The 24266-nt window shown below is 56.7% G+C and overlaps 1 protein-coding gene across 1 annotated transcript in view; it reads left to right on the top strand.

The window, feature by feature from the left end:
- The window catches only part of SEMA6B (semaphorin 6B), an 81730-nt gene that overhangs the window by 41087 nt on the left and 16377 nt on the right, over positions 1–24266 (top strand). The window contains exons 2-7 of the mRNA XM_074939371.1: positions 10103–10236; positions 11021–11150; positions 18343–18403; positions 18910–18972; positions 22223–22324; positions 23936–24026. Of these exons, the coding sequence (XP_074795472.1) occupies positions 10134–10236; positions 11021–11150; positions 18343–18403; positions 18910–18972; positions 22223–22324; positions 23936–24026 (550 nt within the window). The 5' untranslated portion in view covers positions 10103–10133. The remainder of the gene's footprint in view (positions 1–10102; positions 10237–11020; positions 11151–18342; positions 18404–18909; positions 18973–22222; positions 22325–23935; positions 24027–24266) is intronic.

Genomic DNA, 24266 nt, shown 5'->3' with positions numbered 1-24266 from the left:
GAGGTTGTGGAATCTCCCTCATTGGGGATTTTTAAGAGCAGGTTAGACAAACACCTGTCAGGGATGGTCTAGATAATACTTAGTCCTGCCATGAGCGCAGGGGACTGGACTAGGCGACCTCTCGAGGTCCCTTCCAGTCCTGTGATTCTGTTAAAAGCTGATGGGGCCTGCTAGATACCAGACTGAGAACAGCTACACGCTCCAAGCAGCCACCAGACGCCACTGGCATTCATGCCCAAGGTGCATTTGAACTGGTGACCCAGAGACAAAAGCCCCCAGAAGCAGTGGGAAAAGGCTGAAATTTTCCCAGCTCCAGATGTTGGCTATTTGAGCGTCACGTGGAAACAATCATGAGCTGGCAAGGGCTCAACGGTTTGGCACGGAGTTATTTCTGGGGCAGCTTTTGTATTTCTACCATTGCCATCGGAGCATCTCGCGCTATTAGAAAGCTCCACGTTTTCACTCCTTTTTTTTATCCTCTTCAGAATAATAACCCCTTGGAAACATGAGTCTGAAATCTCTTTGTATTCCCCAATTCTCAGTTTGTTTCTTCTTCCACTTTACTGGTTTGTTCGGGTAGGGTTGCTCCTAAATTCTGGGCCCTGCGTCCTGGTGTGTTGGTATAGAATAGCTCAAGGACAGCTGCACTCTGCATCCCGTTGCTTGGACAATCTGTGTTCTGAGTCCTAGTTTACCACTGTCCGGCTGCACAGAGCAGAGGGGCTCTGCATTGTTATTGCAGAATTGTTATGATGTCCAGGCACCTGTCATTTAGTTAGTTTTTTTTAATGGAAATTTTTTTTAAAAAAAGAGCAGCTGAAACTGTGTCTTTGTGGTGGGGAGGGGGGGGAGAAATTCACATCCTGAATTGCACAGACTTTGCAAAGAGACAGAAGATGAAAACAAGGCAGGTCAGACCTCGTGCCAGGCCATCTCTTTTTAAGTTGTTACTTAAACTTTGAGATGCAGTCGTGATAACAAAGGGGGAAATAATTGGCATGCAAATGAAGCACCATGGTTTTTATGGCGCTGGGAGCTGCGTTGTGAATTCCACCGGGGATTCGTTCACATGTTTTTATGTTTAAAGTCAACCCTGGACGCTTTGGAGAATTAATTCAGTTTCTTTTACAGCCCTGGGTACATCAAAATGGTCTGTAAAAATATACCGCACTGTGTCACCCTCCATCTGACGGCTCATAATTCCCCCTTTGTAAAACATTAAAGAGGATCTGCAATCCGAAACGAAAGCCTAGCAGCCTGAGCATGGCTGGGGGAAGTGAATCTGACGCTCTAGAGTGCTTAGGGATGACTAGTATCTGAGCACCTCATAACGTATTCATCGTGTGACATAGAGCAGTGTTGTTATCCCCATGTTACACAAGGGAAACTGAGGCACAGTGGGGGCCTATTGACTTGAGGCCAGGACCCAGTGCCTTTGCTACTTCCACCATGCAGGATAGGTGAGTAGGGGGGACAGGTCACAGTTCAACATACCCATTCCTAGAGGAGCATGCCAGCTCTGAATCAATGCAGCCGTAAGGGCTTCAAGTGTGGAGGATGGGCAGGGGAGGCATTTAAAACCCCACAGAGTAGACATACCATGAGTGACTTGCCCAAGGTCACAGAGACAGTCTGGGGCAGAGCAGGGACTTGAACCCAGGTCTCCCTAGTCCGGAGAGCTGCCCTAACCACGGGACCACCTTCCCTTCCCGTGAGTATTACACGAAAAACATCCTGATGCTGAACTGAAGGAGGCTATAGGCTCATGTCCCCAAGGGAAGGGCTGGGAACCCCATTGCACAGGAGAGTAAAAAGAAGGGCTCAAGATTTTCAAAAGCGACTAGTGATTTTGGGTGCCCAGCTTCAGAGCCCATAAAGGGGCCTGATTTTCAGAGGTGCAGATGCTCAGTGCTTTCTGAAAACCTCCTTTGAAGTATCTGACGTCAGACGAGCAGCACTGGAAAAGCTGGGCCTAGAGTGATCGACGAAAATGTCTTTTTGAACACGGCACACAGTTGGCCTGTGGAACTCATGGCCACAAGATCCCATTCCAGCAAGGACCTTAGCAGAATTCCAATGTGGGACTGAACATTTATATAGGTGATGAGAACATCCAGAGTTATGAGAGTAAATGAATAAATAAGTGTATTTGAAAGGATATAAACCTTTCTGCTCCAGGACATATGCCAACCTCTAACTAATGGGAGAAGGAGAATTTCCCCTAGATTATCCCATAACTGCCTGCTACAGGGTTCTCACACCTTCCCTGAAACAGGTGCTCCTGCTCATATTGGACACAGGATACAGGAATAGAAGGTCTCTGGGGCTGACCCAGTCTGGCAGTTCCTATAAGCCAGACCGTAGGCAGCAGTCCTGCCCTGGCTAGCGTGGTTGTGTGTGCCTCTGTGATATCATTCCATACGGTGACTGTCCCAAATGATACCCGACTAATCGACGGGGGCAGGGGATCGAAATGTTCTATTAATCACAATGATCTCGTAAGTAATATTCAGAGTCAGCCCTTCTGTCCCTCCCCTCTCGGGTCATTTCTAGCGCCTGGGGGCGGCAGGGTTGGTAGCCCCGCGTGCTGCTTGTTAGGAGCCGACAGGCTGTTTTCAGGAGGTGAGCGGCCAGGGCTGGCTTTGCTTTGCACATCCCAGCTGGGAAGCCCGCCCGTCTCGCGACGGGGGTGAAATATCGACTCCGCGTTCAGTTGGCTGATTGCCCGGAGCCCTGTATTGGAGACCCCTTTGTGAGAAGAGGCAGCTTTAATTTCTAATTACGCCAGTTCCTTCTCGCTGCCTGTCACGGGTGCCCATATCCTTAACGTCCCCGCATGGCAGGAGAGGAGGGCTTGGGAGGAGGGCGTTGGACAGTCGGGAAGACAATGAAGGGGAGGGAAGGCAGGGAGGTGGGAGTGAAGGGAAGGGCGGCTGTTAACAGCAGAGGAGGTGCACGGGTGACAGGGCGCAGTGCATGGCGGCCTGCGTCCAGATCTCGACGTGAGGAAGGATGCTGGCGCTGGGCAGTACCAAAGGTGCCAGAATTAGCTCTTGGGGTGCTGGAGGTTGCAAGGGCTGGGATATAGCAGAGGTCCCGGGACGCACTTGGGTCTCCTGGCTGGAGACTCCCAGGGGCTGGGATATAGCATTTCCCTTTCCTCCCGCGGGAGTCATCAGACCTCAGCCCTGGCCCAGGACTCCCCAAGATGGACTTGGCTGAAAGTCATTGATTTCTGTGCTAACAAGTTCTGTTCTACGCTGTGTTCCTGTCGAACAATAAACCTTCTGTTTTACCAGCTGGCTGAGAGCCATGTCTGACGGCGGAGTTGGGGTGCAGGGCCCCCCTGGCTTCCCCAGGGGCCCCGCCCGGGCAGACTCGCTGCGGGAAGCGCCCGGTGTGGAGGCAGCCTGTGTCTTAGCAAATGCCTCCTGCTGTGTTAGAGGAACCCCAAAGACAGGGTGGGGGAGCAGGGGGGGGGGCATCTGTCCACCCCTAAAATCCCTCTGCCAATACCCCATTGCAGTTTGAGCTGCAAGAACTTTCTAGGTGCGTCTCCTCCCCCCCGCACTCCTGCATCCTCTTTTTCCCCCCAGGGAAGGGCTGGGGGTGGTGGTCACAGCATGGTATTTCAGGGGCTGTTGTGCAATTTCACCCTTGATGGCTTCTTCTGCCTAGGACACAGGGGGGAGAAGGTGTTTTGATTTAACCGGAGTCTCAGCTCGCTGGTTACATGAAATTGACTAATCAATTAAATTGTTGCTTACTTGTTAATTACAGCAACTGGACAGCAGCCAAGGGCCCTGGGTTCAGTTCCTTCTGCTTCCCCCGTACCCTGAGTTCGGGGCACCCCCAGACTTGCCTGGTGAATTTGCTCTTGCTTCCAGAGAGCTGCAGCCAGTTGGCTGAATGGCTCCGATGGGACACCGAGGGAGCCTTTCACCCCGAGGAGGTTCGGCTCTTGCAGAGGGGAATGAAGGCGGGGGGAGGGGGAGTTAAGCCGTCCGTTGTAGGCTCCAGTGTATTTCAATTGATTTTTCCAACACTCTGTACATCCCGATCTGATTGCATTTCAGACAAGAAACAAGCACAAAGCAGCTTTGGGTTACAATGAGAAAATATCACTCCCTGGCTTCCTTGCTCCCGCTGATCCGAAAGGCAGCAGGATTACTGGATGAGGCAGGAAGGATGATCCAGTGGTTGGCACACTAGTCGAGGATTTAGAGACGCAGCTTCAAATCCCTGCTCTGTCACAAACTTCCCCTGTGACTTTGGGCAAGTCACTTAGCCTCTCTGTGCTTCTGTTCCCCATCTGTAACAAAGGGCTAGGGGTGTTGTAAGGATAAAAGCATTAAAGATTGCGAGGCGCTCGGACACTACTGTAATGGGGCCGGATACATACCTTCGATAAACAAAACCAGGTAGGGCTGTGGGGAATCTTCAGGAGATTCGCAGTGGAGAAGCTCGGCCAACGTTTGTCCAAATGTATCAGGAACTTTTGAGGTTTTCCATTGCACCAGCAAGGGAAGAGTTAATTCATAGACTCTTAAAACGGACGGGGTTTGTCCAACCTGCTCTTAAAAACCACCAGTGCCGGGGATTCCACAAGCTCCCTTGGGAGCCTGGTCCAGAGCTTCACTCCCCTGAGATTTGGAAAGTTTTTGCTAACGTCTCCCTTGCTGCAGATTAAGCCCATTGCTTCTTGTCCTGCCTACATGGAGAACAATTGATCACTGTCCTCTCTAGAACAGCCCTTAACGTATTTGAAGACTGTTATCAGGTCCCTCCTCAGTCTTCTGTTCTCAAGACTAAACACGCACCGTGTTTTTAACCTTTCCTCTTTAGCACGCACAGTTGTGGAGTACCTGTGTGCGTTGCTGTCTTCCCATTGGCTAAAAAGGCCCTGGAAAAGGTAAAAGATGATAGGCACAATGTTGCAACCAGCAGTGTAACCTGCACCTGTATTTACTCACCTTAAGTGAGAAAAGAGAGCAGCGGCTTTTGGAAGCTGCTTTGATCTTTGCCACCTCGGAACTTCTCGTCTAGGTTTAATAAAATATTTTGTTCAGGAAATCCAAGCTGATGCTTCTTCGATACACACGGCTTGGCTTCTCTGTATCCCTTCCTGCCTCCTTTTCGTAGGGCCGGATTCTCCATAGTGCTCTGTTGTGACACTCAATTGTGACAGATTTGGGGCTGGGCTCATTAGGAACTCAAGCACCCTGGGGCTATGTTGGGAGCTCATCCCATCAGATGCTTAGTTCAGGGGCCACATGACCCAAGCCCTCTCTGTGGAAAGCCATCAGAGGTCTCCCCATAAAGGCTAATGGCTCTTGTCCGTCTAAATTGGGTAGCATGAGTTTCGCCTGCAGTGGGCATTAAGCTGCAGCTCAGAACCAGCTGGCAATTAATCTGGAATGCCAGTGAATGCTGGAATGAACTGGGGAGAGGGGAGTGGAAGCCAGCATGGCTTGCCCTGTAATCAACCCAGCCTCTGGGGCAGGGGCAGTTCCAGGGATGGGCCCCTGCCAGAGTGATGGGAAGTGGGGGCTTCATTCTTGCTTCTTTATCTGCTGTCTCTCTCTCTCTCTCTCTCTCCATCCCTCCCTGTATTTTTTCTCCTTTTTTTAACTCTCCATAAGTATGTTTTTATTAATCCTCCACATTAGCTCTTAATTTCTGAGCTGCATTAGTTACTAAATGATGCCGTAAGAGTGAGCAATGGAACTGGGTGCTGCGGTGAAAGCGGTGAGCAATTCTAGTGGGTCGGGCGATCAGTGTCAGAAGCAGGTGTTCAGGCAGGGGTGGTGTTTCCTAGGGGCCAGAGGGGTTCGAAACGTGTGGGTCTTCGGCTGTGCTTCGAGCATGTTGGGATGCAGGGTTTCGGCTTGGGTCCCTCGACGTTACATCATGCCACGATTGCAAGGGACGGGGTTTTATGGGCCCTGCAGGAGGCTGGTGGGGAAAGCTGAGAATGTACAAAACTTGAGGGCATGTTCCTGTGTGTGTGTGTGTGTGTGTGTGTGTTGAGAGGGTGATGTTTGTGTAAAGGGTGCAGAGAGTAGTGTGTGTAGAGGAGGCGGTATATGTGACTGGCACACGTGTGTGTTTCTGTGTAGAGAGTGGGGTTTGTGTGTATAGAAAGAGTGGATCATGTGTAGGGAGTTGGGGGGGAGTGTCTGTGTCTGTATGGGTAGCCAGTGGGACGGATGTATGTTTCCCTGCGGTGGGCCGTGTGTGTACATGGAGGGACTGGGGAGGGGGGGGTTAGTGGGGGCAGGTGTAGGGGCGGAGCGGGTGTATAGATTTCACTTTCCCATCACCCCACCCCAGCTGCTTGCCATGGGGCAAACCCACGCCCTGCTTCACCGCCTGGATGCTGTGCTGTTGGGACCCTTAGACCCTTCCATTCCCTCTCCCTCCCTCACCCAGTTCATCTCTCCAGCCTCCCATCACCTGCATCCCAGTCCTTCTTCCCCATCGCCTGGGGAAGCAGCAACCCGAACTGCCACGGCCCACGATCACCCCTCCCTCAGGGCCCCAGGAGGCTGCGAAGCCGGTGGCGGAAGGGTCACCGCTGGAGAGCACGGCCTGTCCTTTGTCACACCTCGCCAGTTTCTCGCATGGCTGCTCTCCCCGTCGTAGTCAGAGCACCAGGGCAGCATAGGAGCCTTTTGTCTGTTGGGGAGAGGATCTCGCGGCCCAGGTGCCATCCGCAGCCCAGTGGATGCCCAAGAGCCTCTTCCTCCCCAGCTGCCTCTGTCTTTCTGCCTGCCTGCACTGCGCGTCTTTCCTCTGTCTCCCTGGAGCAAGAACCAAGCGCCTGATGGCCCGCGTGAGGCCGTGCCCTGGCAGGGCCCTCATCTGTAACGTGGCCCCCGCGCCGGGCAGCTCTGGGGAGTTACGCTCAGCCAGGATGCGGCCCCAGACGAAGGTGTCCCTGTGGAGTAGTGCATCTGCCTGGTGTTTGTGTGTGTGTGTCTGTGTGTATGTGTGTGCCCTTACATACCTATCTGGCCTGTGGTCTGCGGTGTGTGTGTACGGGAGTGGAGCGTGCAGGGGTTGTGTTTGTGCACTGCGTGTCTCTTGGGTTGGCGTTGTGGCTGTGTGTGGGCAGTGTCGGTGTGTATCTTGGTGGTTGCGGGGGGTGTTGCTTTAGGTTGGGGGTGAAGAGGGTGTTTCACTATATTCCGTTGGAATGATGCGAGTTATTATTTATTATCCCACTGCGCTCAGCCCTGTACAAACGTGGAACAAAAAGACAGCTCCTGCCCCAGTCTAAGACAAGAGACAACAGGTACAGACAGACAGATGGGCAAACGAGGAAACCAATGATACGATACGGGTCAGCAAGATGGCCGGATGTCCCAGCCGCCGAACTGCTGTCTAGTTTCATGCAGGCCTCAGGGCAAAGGAAGGTTTGGTGGCGGGACTGAAAGGATTTTGTGGATGTTTACGGGGAACGCCTGCCCAGTGACAAAGGGGCTTGTCTGGAGATGTAACGTGTGGGCCGATCAGAGGCAGGAGTTGACATCTCGACAGTGAATAAGGGCCGATGGGTCAGTGGGGCCAGGTGATGAAGAGCCGTGAAGGGGGAAGACAAGCAGCTTGTGTCTGATGCGAAGGGGATGCAAAGAGAGGGGTGACCTGGTCAGAGCCACGATCATCGCAGCCGCATTGTGAAAGGAGCGGAGCGAGGCAAGATCGCGTGTGTCAAGGGCAGAGGGCAGGATGGCGCAGCGATCGAGATGCGAGATGATGAGAGGCTGGATGAGCAGTTCGGCTGCGGGGATGGATGAGAGAGGCCGGATCTCAGAGATGGTCCCCGGAAAGAATCTTCCCCAGCCTGGGTGGGAGGCCCTAGAGGGAGGTCTGGATCCAAGATGGCACGCCGGTTATGGGCCTGAGCGACCAGCAGGATGGCGGTGTGGGCCACAGTGACTGAGAAAGGAGTGGGGGGAGGGCTTGTGTGTCGACATAGCGGGGTGCGTTTTGTGCGTTTGGGGTGTCTCGTGTGGTTTGTGCTGCTGTCAGAGCAAGGGGTTGTGTCTCTGCAGTGGGTTGTGTCTGTAGTGTAGTGTTCGTATGCTGGGGTCTGCAGTGGGTTGTCACGGGGCGTTGTGCTGGGCTCTTTGCAGTGGCTTGTGTTGGGGTCTGGGCAGTGGGTTGTGTCACAGGGGGCGTTGTGTTGGGGTCTGGGCAGTGGGTTGTGTCACAGGGGGCATTGTGTTGGGGTCTGGGCAGTGGGTTGTGTCACAGGGGGCGTTGTGTTGGGGTCTGGGCAGTGGGTTGTGTCACAGGGGGCGTTGTGTTGGGGTCTGGGCAGTGGGTTGTGTCACAGGGGGCGTTGTGTTGGGGTCTGGGCAGTGGGTTGTGTCACAGGGGGCGTTGTGTTGGGGTCTCGGCAGTGGGTTGTGTTGGGGGGGGGGAGGGGGGTTGTGTGGCTGTCCCCGTGCGCTGCCCGTCTCTGTCACTCACCTACATGTTGATTTATGCCATTGAAGTGTTTGAGCAAAATCTAAAATGACCCCTGCTTAGTGCCTGGGTGGGAGAACACTGGGGCCTTGGCAACCCAGCCAGAGCTTCCCCCTGAACCCCCAAACCCAGAGAGACCCTCCCACGACACTGGGGAACACAGGGAGGGGGAGGCAGGGGGGGCTTTTCGAGCCACCTGCACGGGGTTCGCGTTCCCTGGTGCTGGCTGACCAGTGGCTCCGGACTCCTTGTGCTCAGTTCTGATCCAGCCCCAGGGGGTGAGGGTCACACTTGTGCACATGGGGGTGCCTGGTGCTCAGGGGAGGAGGCTTCTGCTAGCCAAACCTGGAGGGGCTAGCAGCCTGCGCTGCATGATGAAGGATGCCAGGGAGGAGGCCCCCAGGGCCGCCCGGTCCATGCTGTCTCTGCAAAATCAAATTCTCCTGTTTCCTGTGGTCCTCCTCTGAGCCCATCAATCCTGAGAGAGAGGGATGGGGAGATCGGAGGAGAGGGCTGGGGGCAGAGCAGGGGGTTGGATGACAGAGGAGCGGGGGAGAGAGGGAAGGGGGAAGTGGAAGAGAGGGAAGGAGAGCGAGGGATGGGGGATGGATGGAGGGGGCTGAGCGGGACATGGAAAGAACAGCGTTTCCCAGCATATATGGGATTCTTTCGTCTGGGAATGATCCATTTTCCTTCACCCTTTAAAGAAACAATCCCCTCCCACCCAGGGCCTCCTCCATAGGAAAAAGACAGCAGCTCTTGGCCCCCTGCCCAGTAGCCTCTGCCCCAAGCCCCCTCACCCAGCCCTCGCGGTGTGCCAGGGAGCCTGTGCTCTGGTCTGGGATCAAGGGCCCTTGGGAAGAGCAGTGAGTTTCCCAGCCAGGCCTCCCCATGCCCCACCCTCAGTGAGGAGGGTTGGCAGCCAGCCTCAGGCTCCCCCAGGGATGGGACGCTGCTCAGCTGCTGCCAAGAGGGGTGCCCGGCAGTGGGCCGGTGTTTTGGGAGCACAGGAGTCCGGGATAATGGGGCAGTTCCCAGTCACCACCATTTTGGCACAGAGGGGGAAACTGAGGCATGGAGGGGGTGGGACTTGCCTGGGGTCGCACCATGAGTCAGTGGCAGAACTGGGACTAGAACCCAAGCCCCCTTGCTCTAACCCCGAGATCACTCCCCTGCCAGAGCTGGGGCTAGAACCCCAGGGTCCCCAGCCCCATGCCGCCTTCCCCTATCCTGGGGACCCAGGCAGGAGCCGAGAGCTCAGTGCAGAAGGGGCCCTCGAACAGTAATGGAGCCGAGTGGGGGTGGGGAGCGTCTGTCTGACTCCCCCTAGCCCCCGCCTCACTGGCCCCCTGGGCAGGGGGAAACCCGAGCCGTGCCCCCTCCCCACCCCCCGTGGCGGGCCGTGATGGGGCCAAACAGCTGCTTTCATTAGCGCCTTTGAAACAGGAACGGCCAGACATTCCCTCCCGGTCCCCTTCTCGCCTTTTGGGGGTGGGGACGGGGTGTACAGGGCGGGTGGGGGGAGAAGGGGGGGGGTTGGTTTTCTCTGCCTGCCCCCTGCTGGCTGCTGACCACCCCTGCGCCCCCTGCCTCTCACGCCCCCGTCTCTCTCCTTGTGCCACCGCAGGTGTGAAGGGCGCCCGTCCCTCCTGGAGACCATGACGCCGCCCCGTGCTCTGCTCATCCTGCTGCTGCTGGAGGGGGCGGCCGAGGCCGTGTTCCCAGAAGAGCCCGGGCCCATTAGCCTGGCCCCCGGAGACTGTAAGTGAGGGACTGTGGAAGCGAGGGGGGCCGGGCAAGGAAGAGCTGGGGTGGGGTGGGGGGGCACAGTCTTGTGCCAAGCTGGCCCAGAGTGGCCCTCAGCCAATCCTGTGCAACTTTACAGTGCGGGTTCCTCCCCGCCACCACCCCTCCGGTTTCATGTTGAACATTGGGTCCCATATTGGGGCAGATGCAGGGGAGCACAGGGGGCTGCCCGGCAGGATGCTGACAGGACAGGGGGCTGCATCGGGGTGCAGGTGGCAGCTGCTCTGGGACGCAGGGGGAAGCTGCCTTGGAGCTCAGGCAGGATGCGTCCGATTGAGCAGGTGGCCCTGGCGTGGGGCGGCTGTGTTGGTACTGGACGGGTGGGGCACTGGCATGCAAGGGGGCCAGTCCTGCTGAGCAGGGAGGAACTGCGCCAGCTGAGTGGGAGAGGGGCATCCAACTTGGCATGTGGCATGGCAGATACATTGGCATGCCAATGGGGGTTGCTTTGCAGGTCATTGGCAGAGCGAGGGGTGGGTGGGATGCTGTTCCAAGCCAAAGATGGGGGTGCCTTCAGGTCGGGATTGAGGGGCATCGGTGGAGCTGGGGGGCAGAGCCTCGCTCCTGACCAGTCAATCAAACCGATTTGATGGGAGAGAACCCCTGGCTCAGCTGGGGCTGCAAAACAGAGCTCACCCCTGATCTGGGCAGGATTGGCGCAGTGGGTCCAGGGGCGGGGAGGGCAGCGCGGGGGTGCTGCTGAAGAGGGGAGCTAGCGGGCGCTGCTGTCCCCTGGCAGATGTGAAGCACTACTCGGTGTTTGTGGGCAGCGGGCTGAGCCGTTTCTCCAGCCTGGATGGCGGCGGGGCGGAGCGACTCCACATCCAGCGCATGTTGAAGGTCAACAGGACTCTGTACATCGGCGACAGGTAACGCACTCCACTCCGGGCTGGGCACCCCCCTCGGACGGGGGCCCACGCCCCAGAGATCTCTGGCCACCCCCTCCCCAAGATACAAGACAGAGCAAAGAGAAGAGTTCCGGGGAGCCAGGGCAAGAAATGGGGGAGCAGCACAGGAAGGAGGAGAGGGATCGGGGGTGTGTGTGAAAGGGGATTGGGAGGGTCAGGGGAGCAGTAGAAGATTTGGGTGCAGATGGCATTAGGGGGCTGGGGGGAGAAGTGGGGGCAAGAAGAGATCTCTGTGCTCCCAGCTGTCCTTTCTCCTCCTCCTTTCCTGCAGGCTGATGTGGTGGAGGGGTAGGGGGAGACCCAGAGGACCAGGAGGTGGGGGCAGGGGGGAGGGCATGGGACAGGTCGGGGGGTGAGTCTGCACCCTGCCAGATCGCCATAGCAACCCGCAGCCTACGGGAAGAGAGGGGGAGAGAGGATGCTGGTGAGAATGGAGGATGGGCTGAGGTCCCCCGGAGATGGGGTCCAGCCCCCCATGTGGTAATGGAGATGGGGGTGCAGTGCTCCATTGACACTAATGCTCCCCCCCGTGAGTCATTAATGGGCCTCTGCTGTCTGGACCTCCAAGAAGGGGTGCCCCGATTGTTGGTTCTGACCTGCTGTCCTCTGTCTTCTCCCGTCACAGAGAGGACCCCAAAACCTGCATCTCGCACACCCCACCAAGTGACTCTCCTCCCCTCACAGGGGGACCCCAATATGTGGCTCACTGTTCTGTGACCCCTCCCTTGTAAAGGCTGAAAGCCAGTTCTGAGTATACAACTTTATCTGTTATGGCTCGATCATGACTTTGAACTGGGCTTTCCATCTCAGTAGCTGGTCAATGAAACACACAACTATTGTTTGTAAACACAGAGGCAGATCTGCAATTCTGGGCTTTGTGTGTTGGCTAGATGAACACGATTTGTTGGGGAAGAGTCAACATGGTTTTTGTAAAGGGAAATCATGCCTCACCAATCTGCTAGAATTCTTTGAGGGGGTCAACAAGCATGTGGACAAGAGTGATCCAGTGGATATAGTGTACTTTGATCTTCAGAAAGCCTTTGACGAGGTCCCTCACCAACGGCTCTTAAGCACAGTAAGCTGTCATGGGATAACAGGGAAAGTCTTCTCATGGATCAGTAACTGGTTTAAAGGCAGGAAACAAAGGGTAGGAATAAATGGTCAGTTTCAGAATGGAGAGAGGTAAATGGTGGTGTCCCCCAGGGGTCTGTCCTGGGCCCTGTGCTGTTCAACATATTCATCAATGATCTGGAAAAAGGGGTAAACAGGGAGGTGGCAAAATTTGCAGATGATACAAAATTACTCAGGGTAGTTAAGACCAAAGCAGACTGCAAAGAGTTACAAAGAGATCTCACAAAACTGGGAGACTGGGCAACAAAATGGCAGATGAAATTCAATGGTGCTAAATGCAAAGTAATGCAAGTTGGAAAACATAATCTCAACTATACATACAAAATGATGGGGTCTAAATTAGCTGTTACCACTCAAGAAAGAGATGTTGGAGTCATTGTGGGTGGTTCTCTGAAAATATCCATTCAATGTGCAGCGGCAGTCACCAAAGCAAACAGAATGTTGGGAATCATTAAGAAAGGGATAGATAATAGGACAGAAAATATCATATTGCCTCTATATAAATCCATGGTACGTGCACACCTTGAATACTGGGTGCAGATCTGGTCACCCCATCCCCAAAAAGATATTTTGGAGTTGGAAAAGGTCCAGAGAAGTGCAACAACAATGATTAGGGGGATGGAACAGCTTCTGTATGAGGAGGGATTAATAAAACTGGGATTTTTCAGCTTGGAAAAGAGGCGGCCCGCACCCCCAGAGTTATTTCCTGTGGCCCACCGGGCTCCCCTCCCCCGCTCCCCTCCCCCCCCAGCGTGCTGTGTCCCTGCTCCTCTGCCTACCTGCAGGCACTTCCCACCACCAAACAGCTGTTTGGCGGCGCTTTGTGCTTTCCAGGAGGGAGGGGGAGGAGCGGGGAGCTGCGTGCTCAGGGGAGGAGTCAGAGAAGAGGTGGGGCAGGGGCGGGGATTTGGGGAAGGGTTGAAATGGGGGCGGGGCGGGGCAGGGGCGGGGCCTTATGGAAGGGGTGAAGTGGGGGTGGAGCCGGGGGTGGGCGGGTGTCAGTGATGCGGCCCTCAGGCCAATGTACTAGTTCTCATGTGGCTCTCGTGGTGATTCGAGTTTGAGATCCCCAGTGTAAAGAGAGACCATATCCATGGACGGCCATTGACCCACTGCCTTGGTTTCAAGACTGGCCTTTGCTAGCCAGGCTCACCCTTCAGCCCTGGGGAGCCACAGCGGCCAGTGCAATTTCAAGCCCAGCCCAGTCTGAGCCCTGATCAGGAGGCTGCCTCATACAACTGCCGCTGCAGCCGTCAGCTTGGCCAGCAGTGGGGTGTGGGACTGACTGGGCCCTGGAGGCTGATGTCTCCAGGGCAGAGTTGTGGCATGGTGGCCAGGCAGTTAGTTGAGGGGAATCTTGCCCTGCTGCCGCCCAGACTGCACCCAAGCTGGATAAACAGAGATCTAGTTGCCGGGGCACTCAGTCATTGCAGCAAACACAACCTACAGAGATCTAGAATGCAGCCCGTGGTCCCAGCATGCAATGCTCTGCCTAGACCTGAGCGGGTGGTGTGTGCCCCAGCAATGACAGGTCCCAGCATGCAATGCTCCGCCTAGACCTGAGCGGGCGGTCTGAGCCCCAGAGTATACAGGTCCCAGCATGCAATGCTCAGCCTAGACCTGAGTGGGCGGTGTGTGCCCCAGCAATGACAGGTCCCAGCATGCAATGCTCCGCCTAGACCTGAGCGGGCGATGTGAGCCCCAGAGTATACAGGTCCCAGCATGCAGTGCTCCGCCTAGACCTGAGCGGGCGGTGTGTGCCCCAGCAATGACAGGTCCCAGCATGCAATGCTCCGCCTAGACCTGAGCGGGCGGTGTGAGCCCCAGAGTCTACAGGTCCCAGCATGCAATGCTCCGCCTAGACCTGAGCGGGCAGTGTGAGCCCCAGAGTCTACAGGTCCCAGCATGCAATGCTCCGCCTAGACCTGAGTGGGTGGTGTCTGCCCCAGCAATGACAGGTCCCAGCATGCAATGCTCCACCTAGACCTAAGCAGGAGGTGTGAGCCCCAGAATCTGCAGGTCCCAGCATGCAGTGCTCCGTATAGATCTGAGAGGCTTTTCTGCTCCGATTGAGCAATGCATGCTGGGAACTGTAGCGTCTGTAGGCTGCATCTGTGTTAAAACAGGAGGGCTACATCATGTTCCACTAAAGTAGACAGCCCTGGGCCCTGCCCAGCATATCCCTTGGCTGGGCAACGTTTGGGCCCCCCCTGCCGGCCGGTGCCGAGAAGGGAATGCTTTCCAGGCACTTTGTTGTCTGGGGGCTTTGGGCCGGGCCCAGGAGCATTGGAACACAAATGAATATAAATGCGTATTTAACTTGTTCATTCATTAGCCCAAAAGTATCAGTTTTTGCCATCCCAGTTTAATTGAGATGAATAAAAACAGAGCTGGCCACTCGGAGCATAAATTACCCACTCCCCGATCGGCTCCATGAATCATAATTTTGCCTCAGCCCTTACACGCCGGCAGCTGCACTTAGAGGCGAACTTTTCACATCCAAGGCTGCCACTTAACTGCACCGATTATGGTGGAAACCAGCCCCGTAAATCAGCATAAAAAGCCAGATTGAGAAACAAATTGCCAGCGAGAGCAGCGTGATTTCCCCCAGAGCTGGGTCAGGCGGGGCTGGAGCAACGGAGTTGTCACGCGCTTGGGACACTGTGGATGCACCGCCCAAGAGTCATTCACTTTATCCCATCACTCCACAGCCTTCACGTCCTCACCCTTGTGTCCCACCCTGACACCAAGTGGCAGGACCTACTTCCACCCACGTAGGGTGGGGAGCCCCAGTGGGCCAGCCCGTGCTCCACCCTGGTCCCGCGGCCCGCTGGGGATATTAGTTGGTGGCTCCTTCGCAGAGCTGTGAGCACGGGTGCGTACCTGGCACGGTTCCCCACCTCCCCCGACACCTGCCCCTTCTGCTGCAAGAGGGAGACCCTGGCGGGCATTTACATCAAGGGCGCCGGTTGCAGGCCTTCTTCCGGCTCCTCCACAGCCTCCTTCTCTTCCGGTTCTAGCTGCACTTTTCCCTGCACCTCCTAATTTATGCACACCCCGTCCGTGGCCCCACGAAGTCGCGAGACCTCCTCGTCAGCCTCCTCCAGGTGCTGGTCAAGGTGGCCGTCCACCCTACCAGGAGGAGAAAGTTGGATTGGGGGGAGGGGAGGGATCTTCCCTCAAGTCACGTCTCCGGGCGGAGTTCCTCTGGGCCATGTCCCCTGGCTCCCTGGCCACCTTCGAGGAGCAGAGGGCGCTGACCGGTGTCCCCCTCTGCATCCCTGCGTCTGTCCCTGTCACTTTCACTCCCGACCCTTTTCATTTCATGTCCCCTGGAATGATTTGATTACTGGGTCTGGTGGCTCCCCTGCTTAGGCCGTGGGGGCAGGACTTTTAGATGTGGGTGGGCGTCTGCCCATCCCCAGTGATTCCACAGGTGCTATAATAGCCCCCAACCACCCCACCATCTCTCAGTGGCAGGTCACAGGTAGCCAGCCAGTGACTGTAGCCTCTCGACAGATGTAGGTGGCCCACAGTGTGCGCTAAGCTGCCTTAATGGGGTGGGGCCAGTCCCACGTTGCACAGAGCAGGGAGCGACTGCGTAGTGTGGGCAACCTTTGTACAATATTTGTGGCAAATATATAACAGTGGTTGCAACAGTGATCTGTACGGTTACAGATCCTGCCAATAACGTCAGAGTGCAGATGTGCCGTGCAGGGAGTTAGGGGCACAATGGCTGGCGGCGTCAGGGGGACAGGAGCCTCCATCCAGGGCTGTGGTAACAGCAGGGGCCTCCTGTCTCTCGGGGGGCTGGAGTTAGTAGCACCCCAGGGCTCTCAGCCAGCACAGAGCAGCGTGTCCTCCCAGCCCCCGCACCCCCATCTTCTGTGCCCGTCCCTTCCCCCCGTCGCATGCACCCTTGCAGCAGCCGGCTCGGCAGCAGTAAGTGGCCAGGCCCTGATTTGTCACCCAGACCCCATCTCCGAGGAGGCCCCAAGCGGGTGTGCGCGACTTGCCCCTGTTCTCTCCATAGGCTCCTTGTCTGGCACTGGGGGGCGGGAGGCAGGATGAGCAGGGGGTGATGCAGCTTCCTCGGAGAAGGAATTTTCGGCTGCCGGCTCCACATCCCTGATGGGGCTGAGCAGAGTGACCTCGGGGCATCTCCTCCCCGCGGCGCACAGGGCCTCTGCCTCTAATGAGGACGCGGCTCTGCGTCTTTGCCAGAGCCCCGGGAGGCAGCAATTAGGGGGAGGTTTCCCAGAGGTTCATTAATGCACCATCACTTGTAATTGATGCAGGAGCCAGGCAGGTGGGGGAAGAGGGGGGGCACTGTGAACCAGCTGTGGGGGGGATCGGGAGGAGTGGAAGGGGCATGGGGACTGGCTGGGTGCTGCAAGGGGCCGGCATGCAGGACTGGGACAGGGGCCAAAGGGCAGGAAAGGGGCCAAAGGGCACCAGTGGTGGGGTGGGGGCATTTGGGAAGTGTATAGTAGCCGGTGGTGGAAAGGGGGAGGGAGCTGGGGGGAAAGGTCCCAGGAAGGCATCTCTTTAAAATAGCCGTCAGCTGCGATCCTTAGCTCCACGAGGGAGGCTTGGAACCCAGGGCTCCCCATCTCCCCACCCCACTGGGACCCCTCCTCCCTTCCCTGGTGAAGACCCCCGGTCCCCATGGGGATCCCCCCTCTTGTCCCCGGAGAGGAGCCCAGTGCAGAGCAAGCTGCGGGGGAGAGGGCTGGGGGGGGGGGATTGTCACGGTGACGGATGGGCGTCATGTCTCCCTCCTCAATGGCAGGCGCCTGTCGGTCAGAACACACTGGCGGGTGGGGGGCAGGGGAGCCTCCAGAGGCCGGCACTCTGCCAGCACAGAAGAAGCAGCAGCCATGTCCCTCCGCCCTGCTCTGCGAACCTTCCTCTCACCTAGCCTTGGGTCCCCCCTGCCTCTCTTTGCCCTCTGCACGGACAGCGCCGGCTGTGGGGACGTGGCATTGATCGGGCGCGGCGCACGGCGCCCTGCCGGCCTGCCTCAGCCCTGGGCTAGTGCCCCGCTCTGCTGCTGACCACCTGGAGCCTGCGTGGGTCACTTGGCTGGCCCGCTCTGGCAGCTGTGAGCATCCCTTCCTGCTGCCCTGGCATGAGTCTGGGACACAGTACCTGCTGGGGCTGGCGGAACTGGCCCTGCGCTCCCCCAGATCCCGCTGCCCCTTTCCCGTCACAGAGACCACGTGCCCAACGGTCACTCCAGGACGGAGTGGCCAGTGGAGTGCTTGGGAAAAGTTTCCCATGTCAGACGGGGAAAATACCCTGAACTCGCCAGGGAACCAGCCTGCCCCACCCACCAGGCCTGGCTCTTACACTCATGCATGGGTGTGGGTGTGTGTCAGGGGGTGGGGGAGGAAGGGGTGGTGTGTGGGGAGCATTTTTGTTTGGGGAGTTGGAGTTGTTTAGGAATGTGTGTGTGTGTGAGTCTGTGTGTTAGGACAGTCCTAGAGATTGTCATGTGTTGGGGAGGTATTTGTGTTTGAGAGGTGTGTTATGAGTGGGTGACTGCTGGTGACCTATTTGCTACTTGTGTGTTGTGAGTGGGTAGGTTTGTAGGGAGGGGTTGGGAATGAATTGGGGTGCATACGGGGGAGGTTTAATGGGGGGGGGTGATTCAGGGATGTGTGTTGTGAGTGGGTAGGTTTGTAGGGAGGGGTTGGGAATGAATTGGGGTGCATACGGGGGAGGTTTCATGGGGGGGGTGATTCAGGGATGTGTGTTGCGAGTGGGTAGGTTCGTAGGGAGGGGTTGGGAATGAATTGGGGTGCATACGGGGGTGTTTCTTGGGGGCATGATTCAGGGATGTGTGTTGTGAGCGGGTAGGTCCATGGGGAGGCGTTGAAGATGTTTTTGGGGATGTGTGATGGGGAGCTGGCAGTGTGGGTTGGGGAGTGTTTTGTGTAGGTTGTGTAGAGCTGTATATAACATTCACCCCAATGGCCTAGCACTCCCTCAGGCGCCTGACCCCCTTCTCTCCCCCCAGAGATAACCTGTACCGGGTGAGCCTGGAGCCTGCCACAGCCAGCGAGATGCGCTACCAGCGGGTAAGTGCCGGGCCTTGGCGGCGCTGCAGGTCTCCCCCAGGGGCTGCTAACCCCCAGGGCCAGCTCCCCGTGCCTCCGCCAGGGACCAGCCTCACTTATTCATGGGTTCAGAACAAAGCCGCTGCCTTCAAGTGGGAGCCTGAGTGCAGGATCTCTCCAGGCAGCTCCAGGAGCAGGTCACACAGTCCTGGGGGCTCCTAGCAATTAGAAGCCCTGGGCAGGTGTCCGAGGTACAAATGTCAGCCCAGCCCCTAAGGCCACCACTGGCACACAGGGGGCAGCATGCCTGGGCCGGTCTCTTCCCTCTGTGCATAGAGATGCTCATTCAGCTCCCAGCAATGCACCAAATGCAGGGAGCTGAGACCCAGCCAACTCATCTCACTGACGGCTGCGGTGGGATGGGGCTAACTCGGTGCAGGGGGAGCAGCTGCAGCTACAGCTGCAGGACATCTGGGCCTTTCACTCACCTGAGTTTGACTTGAGTTCCTTGTTGGTTTTATACCCAGAAATTGACTTGGGGGTCGAACCCACACGACATCAGCATCTGCCGGATGAAGGGGAAGCATGAGGTAAGGGTGCAGCCTGCCCTGCTGCCTGGCCTGCAGGGGCGGGGGCTGGGGGGGAGTGGTGTTTCCCCTGCACATTGTCCCAGCTCTCTGCCCCCCAACTCCTCTCAGGCTAGGACTCCCAAGTTGCTTGCCATTACTCATAATAGTGGCACCATGCTATGCACACTGGTGCCAGGATTCACGCTCCCAGCTTGGGCGTGCACCAGGATCCACACCCCAGCTCACTAGTGCCAATACACCCACTCCCACAACTATCCACTGAGCACACTGGCCTTGTTTGGTGCCTTAGCTCTCTGGCCAGTGCCTCCCATTGCCTTCCCGCTCGCTGTGGGGTGGTCAGCATGGGCCCCACCGTGAGCTGTGTGTGTGTCATATTCTCTGCCTTTTAATGCCCTGCAAACATTTGTGTCAAATGTGATTTATTAGATGCTAAAATAATTGGCTTTGTAATTAATTATTTCTGGTCTGTTGATCAGAACAGACACGTCTCATAATCGGTAAGAAATCCAATTTCCAGATTCCATTAATGCCTCTTCAGGCTGAAAAAGGCAGAGCACCGGGCTCCCCAGGGAGTGCAGACCGGGTGCCCCGCTGGATCAGAACCCGGGACAGCAGGAGCTCTGGCTCACAATTACAGCCAGGAAGTAGAATAAATCAGCCTTAGCTGAATGGGGCGCTGTCTCATTAAACATCTGAGGGCCAGACTCTGAGCTTCTTTACACCAGTCTGAATCGAGAGTGGATCTCTTCACACACAAAGAATTACTCCAGATCGACATCAGTGTAAGGGACGGGAGAATCTGACCCACAATCTTCCTAAAACATGGGAGGTCAACGGTTTCAGACGTGGGGGTCTGAGAGTGGGATTTTCAGGAGTACCGAATGGAATTTGGCACCCAGTTCCCACGGAATTCCCGTGGCACTTGAGTTCCCAGTTCCCTTAGCCTGCAGCCGCAAATCCGTACCTAGACACCCCAGTACAAGTGGCCTCAGTTTCCGTGGTACGGAATACCTGCAGCATCCATGCAGTGGAAGTTGTGGCTGATCAGCACGCGCTATCTCCCGCCCCCCCCCAACCCCCAGTTCCCATTCTTCTTTCCCACTCCTCTCCCTACAGTGTGTCCTCTTTCAACCCCCCCCTTCCCAGTCTCTATATTGCCCTTCACTCATGCGTCCCTCCCCAACGCAATCCAACGGGAGCGTGTGAGAATCCAGCACTGTTATTTACATGGTAATCTCAGGGTCCCTGTCCCGTCTGAAAATCCAGCCTCAAGCACCTAACCGTAGGCACCCAGGTGTGGACGTTTTGCCCGTCTTGGGGGAGGCGTTTGCAAAAGGCATAAATGGGAGCTAAGCACCCAACTCCCCTAGACTTTCAGTGCGGGAAGGGCACCTAACCTTCCCTTTCTACCTTTGATAAGCACCCTCCTTGTCTTATCCATGTGACAAATAACGTCCCAGCTCCAAACACAGAGAGGGTTTGAACAACCAAGTGGGTCCTGGGAAGAAGGAAAACAGGCTCGTCAGTTTCAGGGCTCTTCCTAGTCAGTTTCATTTTCAGCTGCCCAGCCCTGGTTACAAGGCAGCTGGGATTGGGGCTCCCAGGCTGCTGGGGAAATTTTACTTCTTTATTTTTTTAACGGTTGCTGCTTTTTTTTGGTTAATAAACCATTTCTGTGATCTGAGGGTTTCTAATTTTTTAAGCCTGACTTGGGGCACTAGTGAGGGTTTAAAGGACTGTTGCCCTCCACATCCCCCACCCCAGCCCCAAACTGGGCTCAGTTTTTATTCCTTGCACATTTGGGAACCCTCATCCACAGTAACCTCGAACCCCTGGCAGGTTCCTGAGCCTCGCACGGGCACATACCGGCCCCCCCACCTCTCCCGCACCTCCGAGCTTTGCAGAAGCATTTCCAGCTGTTTCCATCCACCCCTGCCCTTGCTCACGTCTTGTCTTTCTGCCCAGGCAGCTTTGCAGGGTTTCGGCCTCTCTTTGTTTCCCAATCAAAGCGCATGAATGTGTGTTTCCATGGTTTCCTAGCAGGCCTGGAAAAAAGGAGCTTTAAGGTGCTTGGTTGGATTCTTTTTTTTTTTTCCTCCCCTGCACACTTTTGAAGGCCTCGTTCCTGGAGCTTTGGTTCACAAGGGCCAACCGTGGGGTGTGCAGGTGGCCATCAGCCCCTAAACGTGCAGCCCTTCTGTTTGTGTCCACCCTGCCGTCTGGAGTGGCACCTGGAGCCAGCTGGAGGAGCCCATCTGTATCCAGCCACTGACGCCTCTGTGCAAGGTTAAAAGGGCCACTGTCAGGTTACAAATCCTGCATTCAAAATCATTCCCTCACCTGGGCAGCCAACGGCATCGAAGATAATTAAGGCTGGATGAATTTTTAACACCTCTTTGTTGCCTCTGTCCATGCATATTGTCCCCTTTTGGCATTTCCCTCCGACTGGACAATGAAACTAAACGAAGCCTTTAACTAGTGGGATGTCTGGGTTCCCAGGTACTAGCCCAGTCACGCTGCAGTGTTCCCAGTGCAAACCCTCCAGGGCGTTATAAATAGAAACAGAAAACTGTTCTAACCTAGATTTAAAAACAAAAGCAACGGGGAAATATTTCTAGCTAGATGACTAGATAGATAGAGGGGTTTGCTTAGAGATGGGTGGATTTTACAGAGGAGATGGGTAGATGGGGATGCAAGTGAAGGGAGGCATAGATAAAGAGATGGATAGACAGAGGAGCATGGATAGCTAGCTAGGTAGGAATGCATGGGGGTAGATGTAGGGAGAGGCATGGGGTGGATAGATGGGTGGATGGATAGATCAGATGGGTGGCTGGGTAGATAGGATGGATGGATACAGGGGGGTGCACGGTGACTTAGAGAGATGTACTTCTTCACCTGAGCCATAAGTGGGGCGAGGCTCCCTGACCATGTCCTTTGAAGGTTGTGCTTTCCCTGATGTACTGAGATGGCCACATGGTGCGGTCCTCGCCCCGTGGCACGGTGCTGGGCCCAGGGTGGCCGAACCAGCCCACAGTTTGGCCATCTGGGTGCATCAAGCCAAATGCTGCTCCCCAATACCAGGCCCCTGCCCCACACCCATGAGTTCTAAGAGCAGGGATGGGCCCGTCGTCCCAGGCTGGCCCAGAGCAACGTTTCCCAACTCCCTCCTGGACAACGTAATCCCAGCGCAGTGAGCAGGGCTGCTCGAGCAGCCCCTGCCGCTGGCTCTGACCCCCCCTCTCCTCTCCAGGCCGAGTGCCGGAACTTCGTCAAGGTGCTGCTGGTGCGGAATGAGAGCACGCTCTTCGTCTGCGGGACCAACGCCTTCAACCCCGTCTGCGCCAACTACAGCGTGAGTCCCCCCCGCCCCACCCCGCCGGGGACGGAGAACGTGGCCTTCGGGGTCTGCCAACGGGCTGGGGCGCGTGTGTGTGTGGGTAGGGGGCCGGGGGGGGACTTCTCTGTGCGCAGCATCTGCCCGTGTCTGGCGCTCGCCCAGGTACGTGGGGTGTGTCCCACGTGTGGAGCGAGCGTGTGTATGTGGCACGTGCCCACGTGTTTAGCATGGAGTGGAGCCTCTGTGTACCGTACGTATACGTGTTCCGGTGGGTGGCATGTGCCCTGCATGTGTGATGTGTATGTAGTGCGTGCCTGTGTGTAGCATGTAGTCAATCGTATGGACATGTAACATGTATGTATAGTATGTTCCCCTGTGTGGGGTCTCACATGTGTAGCGTGGACCCCTGTCTAGCGTTTGTGGGTCTCTGTGTCATTTGATCGCTGACTGGGCGGGTGTCTTCCCCTGACCCCCCTGCCCTGCCTGGGGACTCTCCCCTCTGGGCACGCAGCGCCCTGTTCCCCCGAGGCCTGCTTTCCTTACGCTCCTCACAGCGCCGGGAGCAAGGCAGCTGGCAGTGGGGCTGGGCAAAGTGCAGGGCGTGAGCACACAGGGCACCCCCCTCGCGCTGGGGAGCAAGGGGCAGCCCCAAGGGCCCGGCCCCAGGGGAACTGCTCGTGTTGCGTGGGGCATGGTTCTGGGATGGAGCAGAGCTGGCGGGAGGGTGTCAGTGGGGCAGCACAAGGCAGCAGGGGCAGCCAGGGGCACGGCTCACTGGGGACATTCCCCCCTCAGGCCCGGATCTCTGCATCCCCCACTGGGGCTCTCCCTGCTCCCTGTGCTGAACCCCGGTTGCCTCCGAGCCGTTGCCAAGCGGACCCCAGGGGACAGACAGAGCGCAGAGCTGATCAGTGCCAGCTCTGCAAAGGTCCCAGCCCAGTGCGAAGGAGGCCAGGCTACCAAGAGCCTGGGAGGGAGCGGTGAAGCAGGGAGCAAGGCAAAGAGCCGCAGTGTATCCAATATTGAGGGGAACAGATGACATTGACCCTAGCACAGCGGAGCGGGACAAGAGGGGCCAGGGAGCAGCATGTTCCAGGGAGAAGCCAAGGAGGTGTCCGTGGTGGCAATCCTAAACGGGTGGCACCTAAATTAAAGAGTGGCCCCAGCTCAGGCGTGGATCTGACGGCACCGGGCTGATGGGGCAGGAGCCTGGGGAACCTCCTGAATCCACGAGGGGATGGGGGTGCAGGCTGTGTGAGAGGCAGCCTGGCCCAGCCCGGGACTCAGGAGAGATGGGTTTTACTGCCGTCTCCGGGGTGTGACCTTGGACAAGTCATTTTGCCTCGCTGTGCCTCAGTTTCCCCTCCCTTGCCCATTTAGACTGTAAGGTCTTTGAGGCGGAATCGTGTGTGTGCCCAGCGCCCAGCATGGTGGCGCTCCCCGGCAGCCAGTAGGAGTCGCAGCACTCGGCACCCCGACAGGCCGGTCATTTAATGAGGTGCCTGGTTGTGGATTTGGGGGCCTTGCTTTAGTCCGTCCCTGAGTTTGCTGTTCGTGGGCGAGTGCGGGGAGACTGGGAGCTGTCAGGCCCCCGTGCGAACTTACCACCTCTCTCCCTCTCCTTAGATGGACACCCTGGAGCCCATTGGAGACAGCATCAGCGGCATGGCCCGGTGCCCCTACGACCCCAAACATGCCAATGTCGCCCTCTTCACGGGTCAGTACTACCCGGCCTGCTCCCTGCTCTCCGGGAGGGTGGGGGAGGGCGTCTCTGCTTGGACTCAGAGTGATGAGCTCCCTGCTGGGAGCCCGCCTGGCTTGGGGGGCCAAATCCGGGGGGTCACTGGCTTTTTGATTTTTTTCCTTCCTTCTTTCTTTTGTTCATTTTTTCTTTTGCTTTAGCTGTCTTCCTTTTGTCACTTTGTCCGTCTACTCCAATAAATACCCATTTATCTGT

Source organism: Natator depressus, chromosome 25, assembly GCF_965152275.1.
Source record: "Natator depressus isolate rNatDep1 chromosome 25, rNatDep2.hap1, whole genome shotgun sequence".
NCBI classification, from domain to species: domain Eukaryota; kingdom Metazoa; phylum Chordata; order Testudines; family Cheloniidae; genus Natator; species Natator depressus.
The sequence above is the reverse complement of the archived record's forward strand: the minus strand, read 5'-3'. Positions and strand labels throughout refer to the sequence as shown.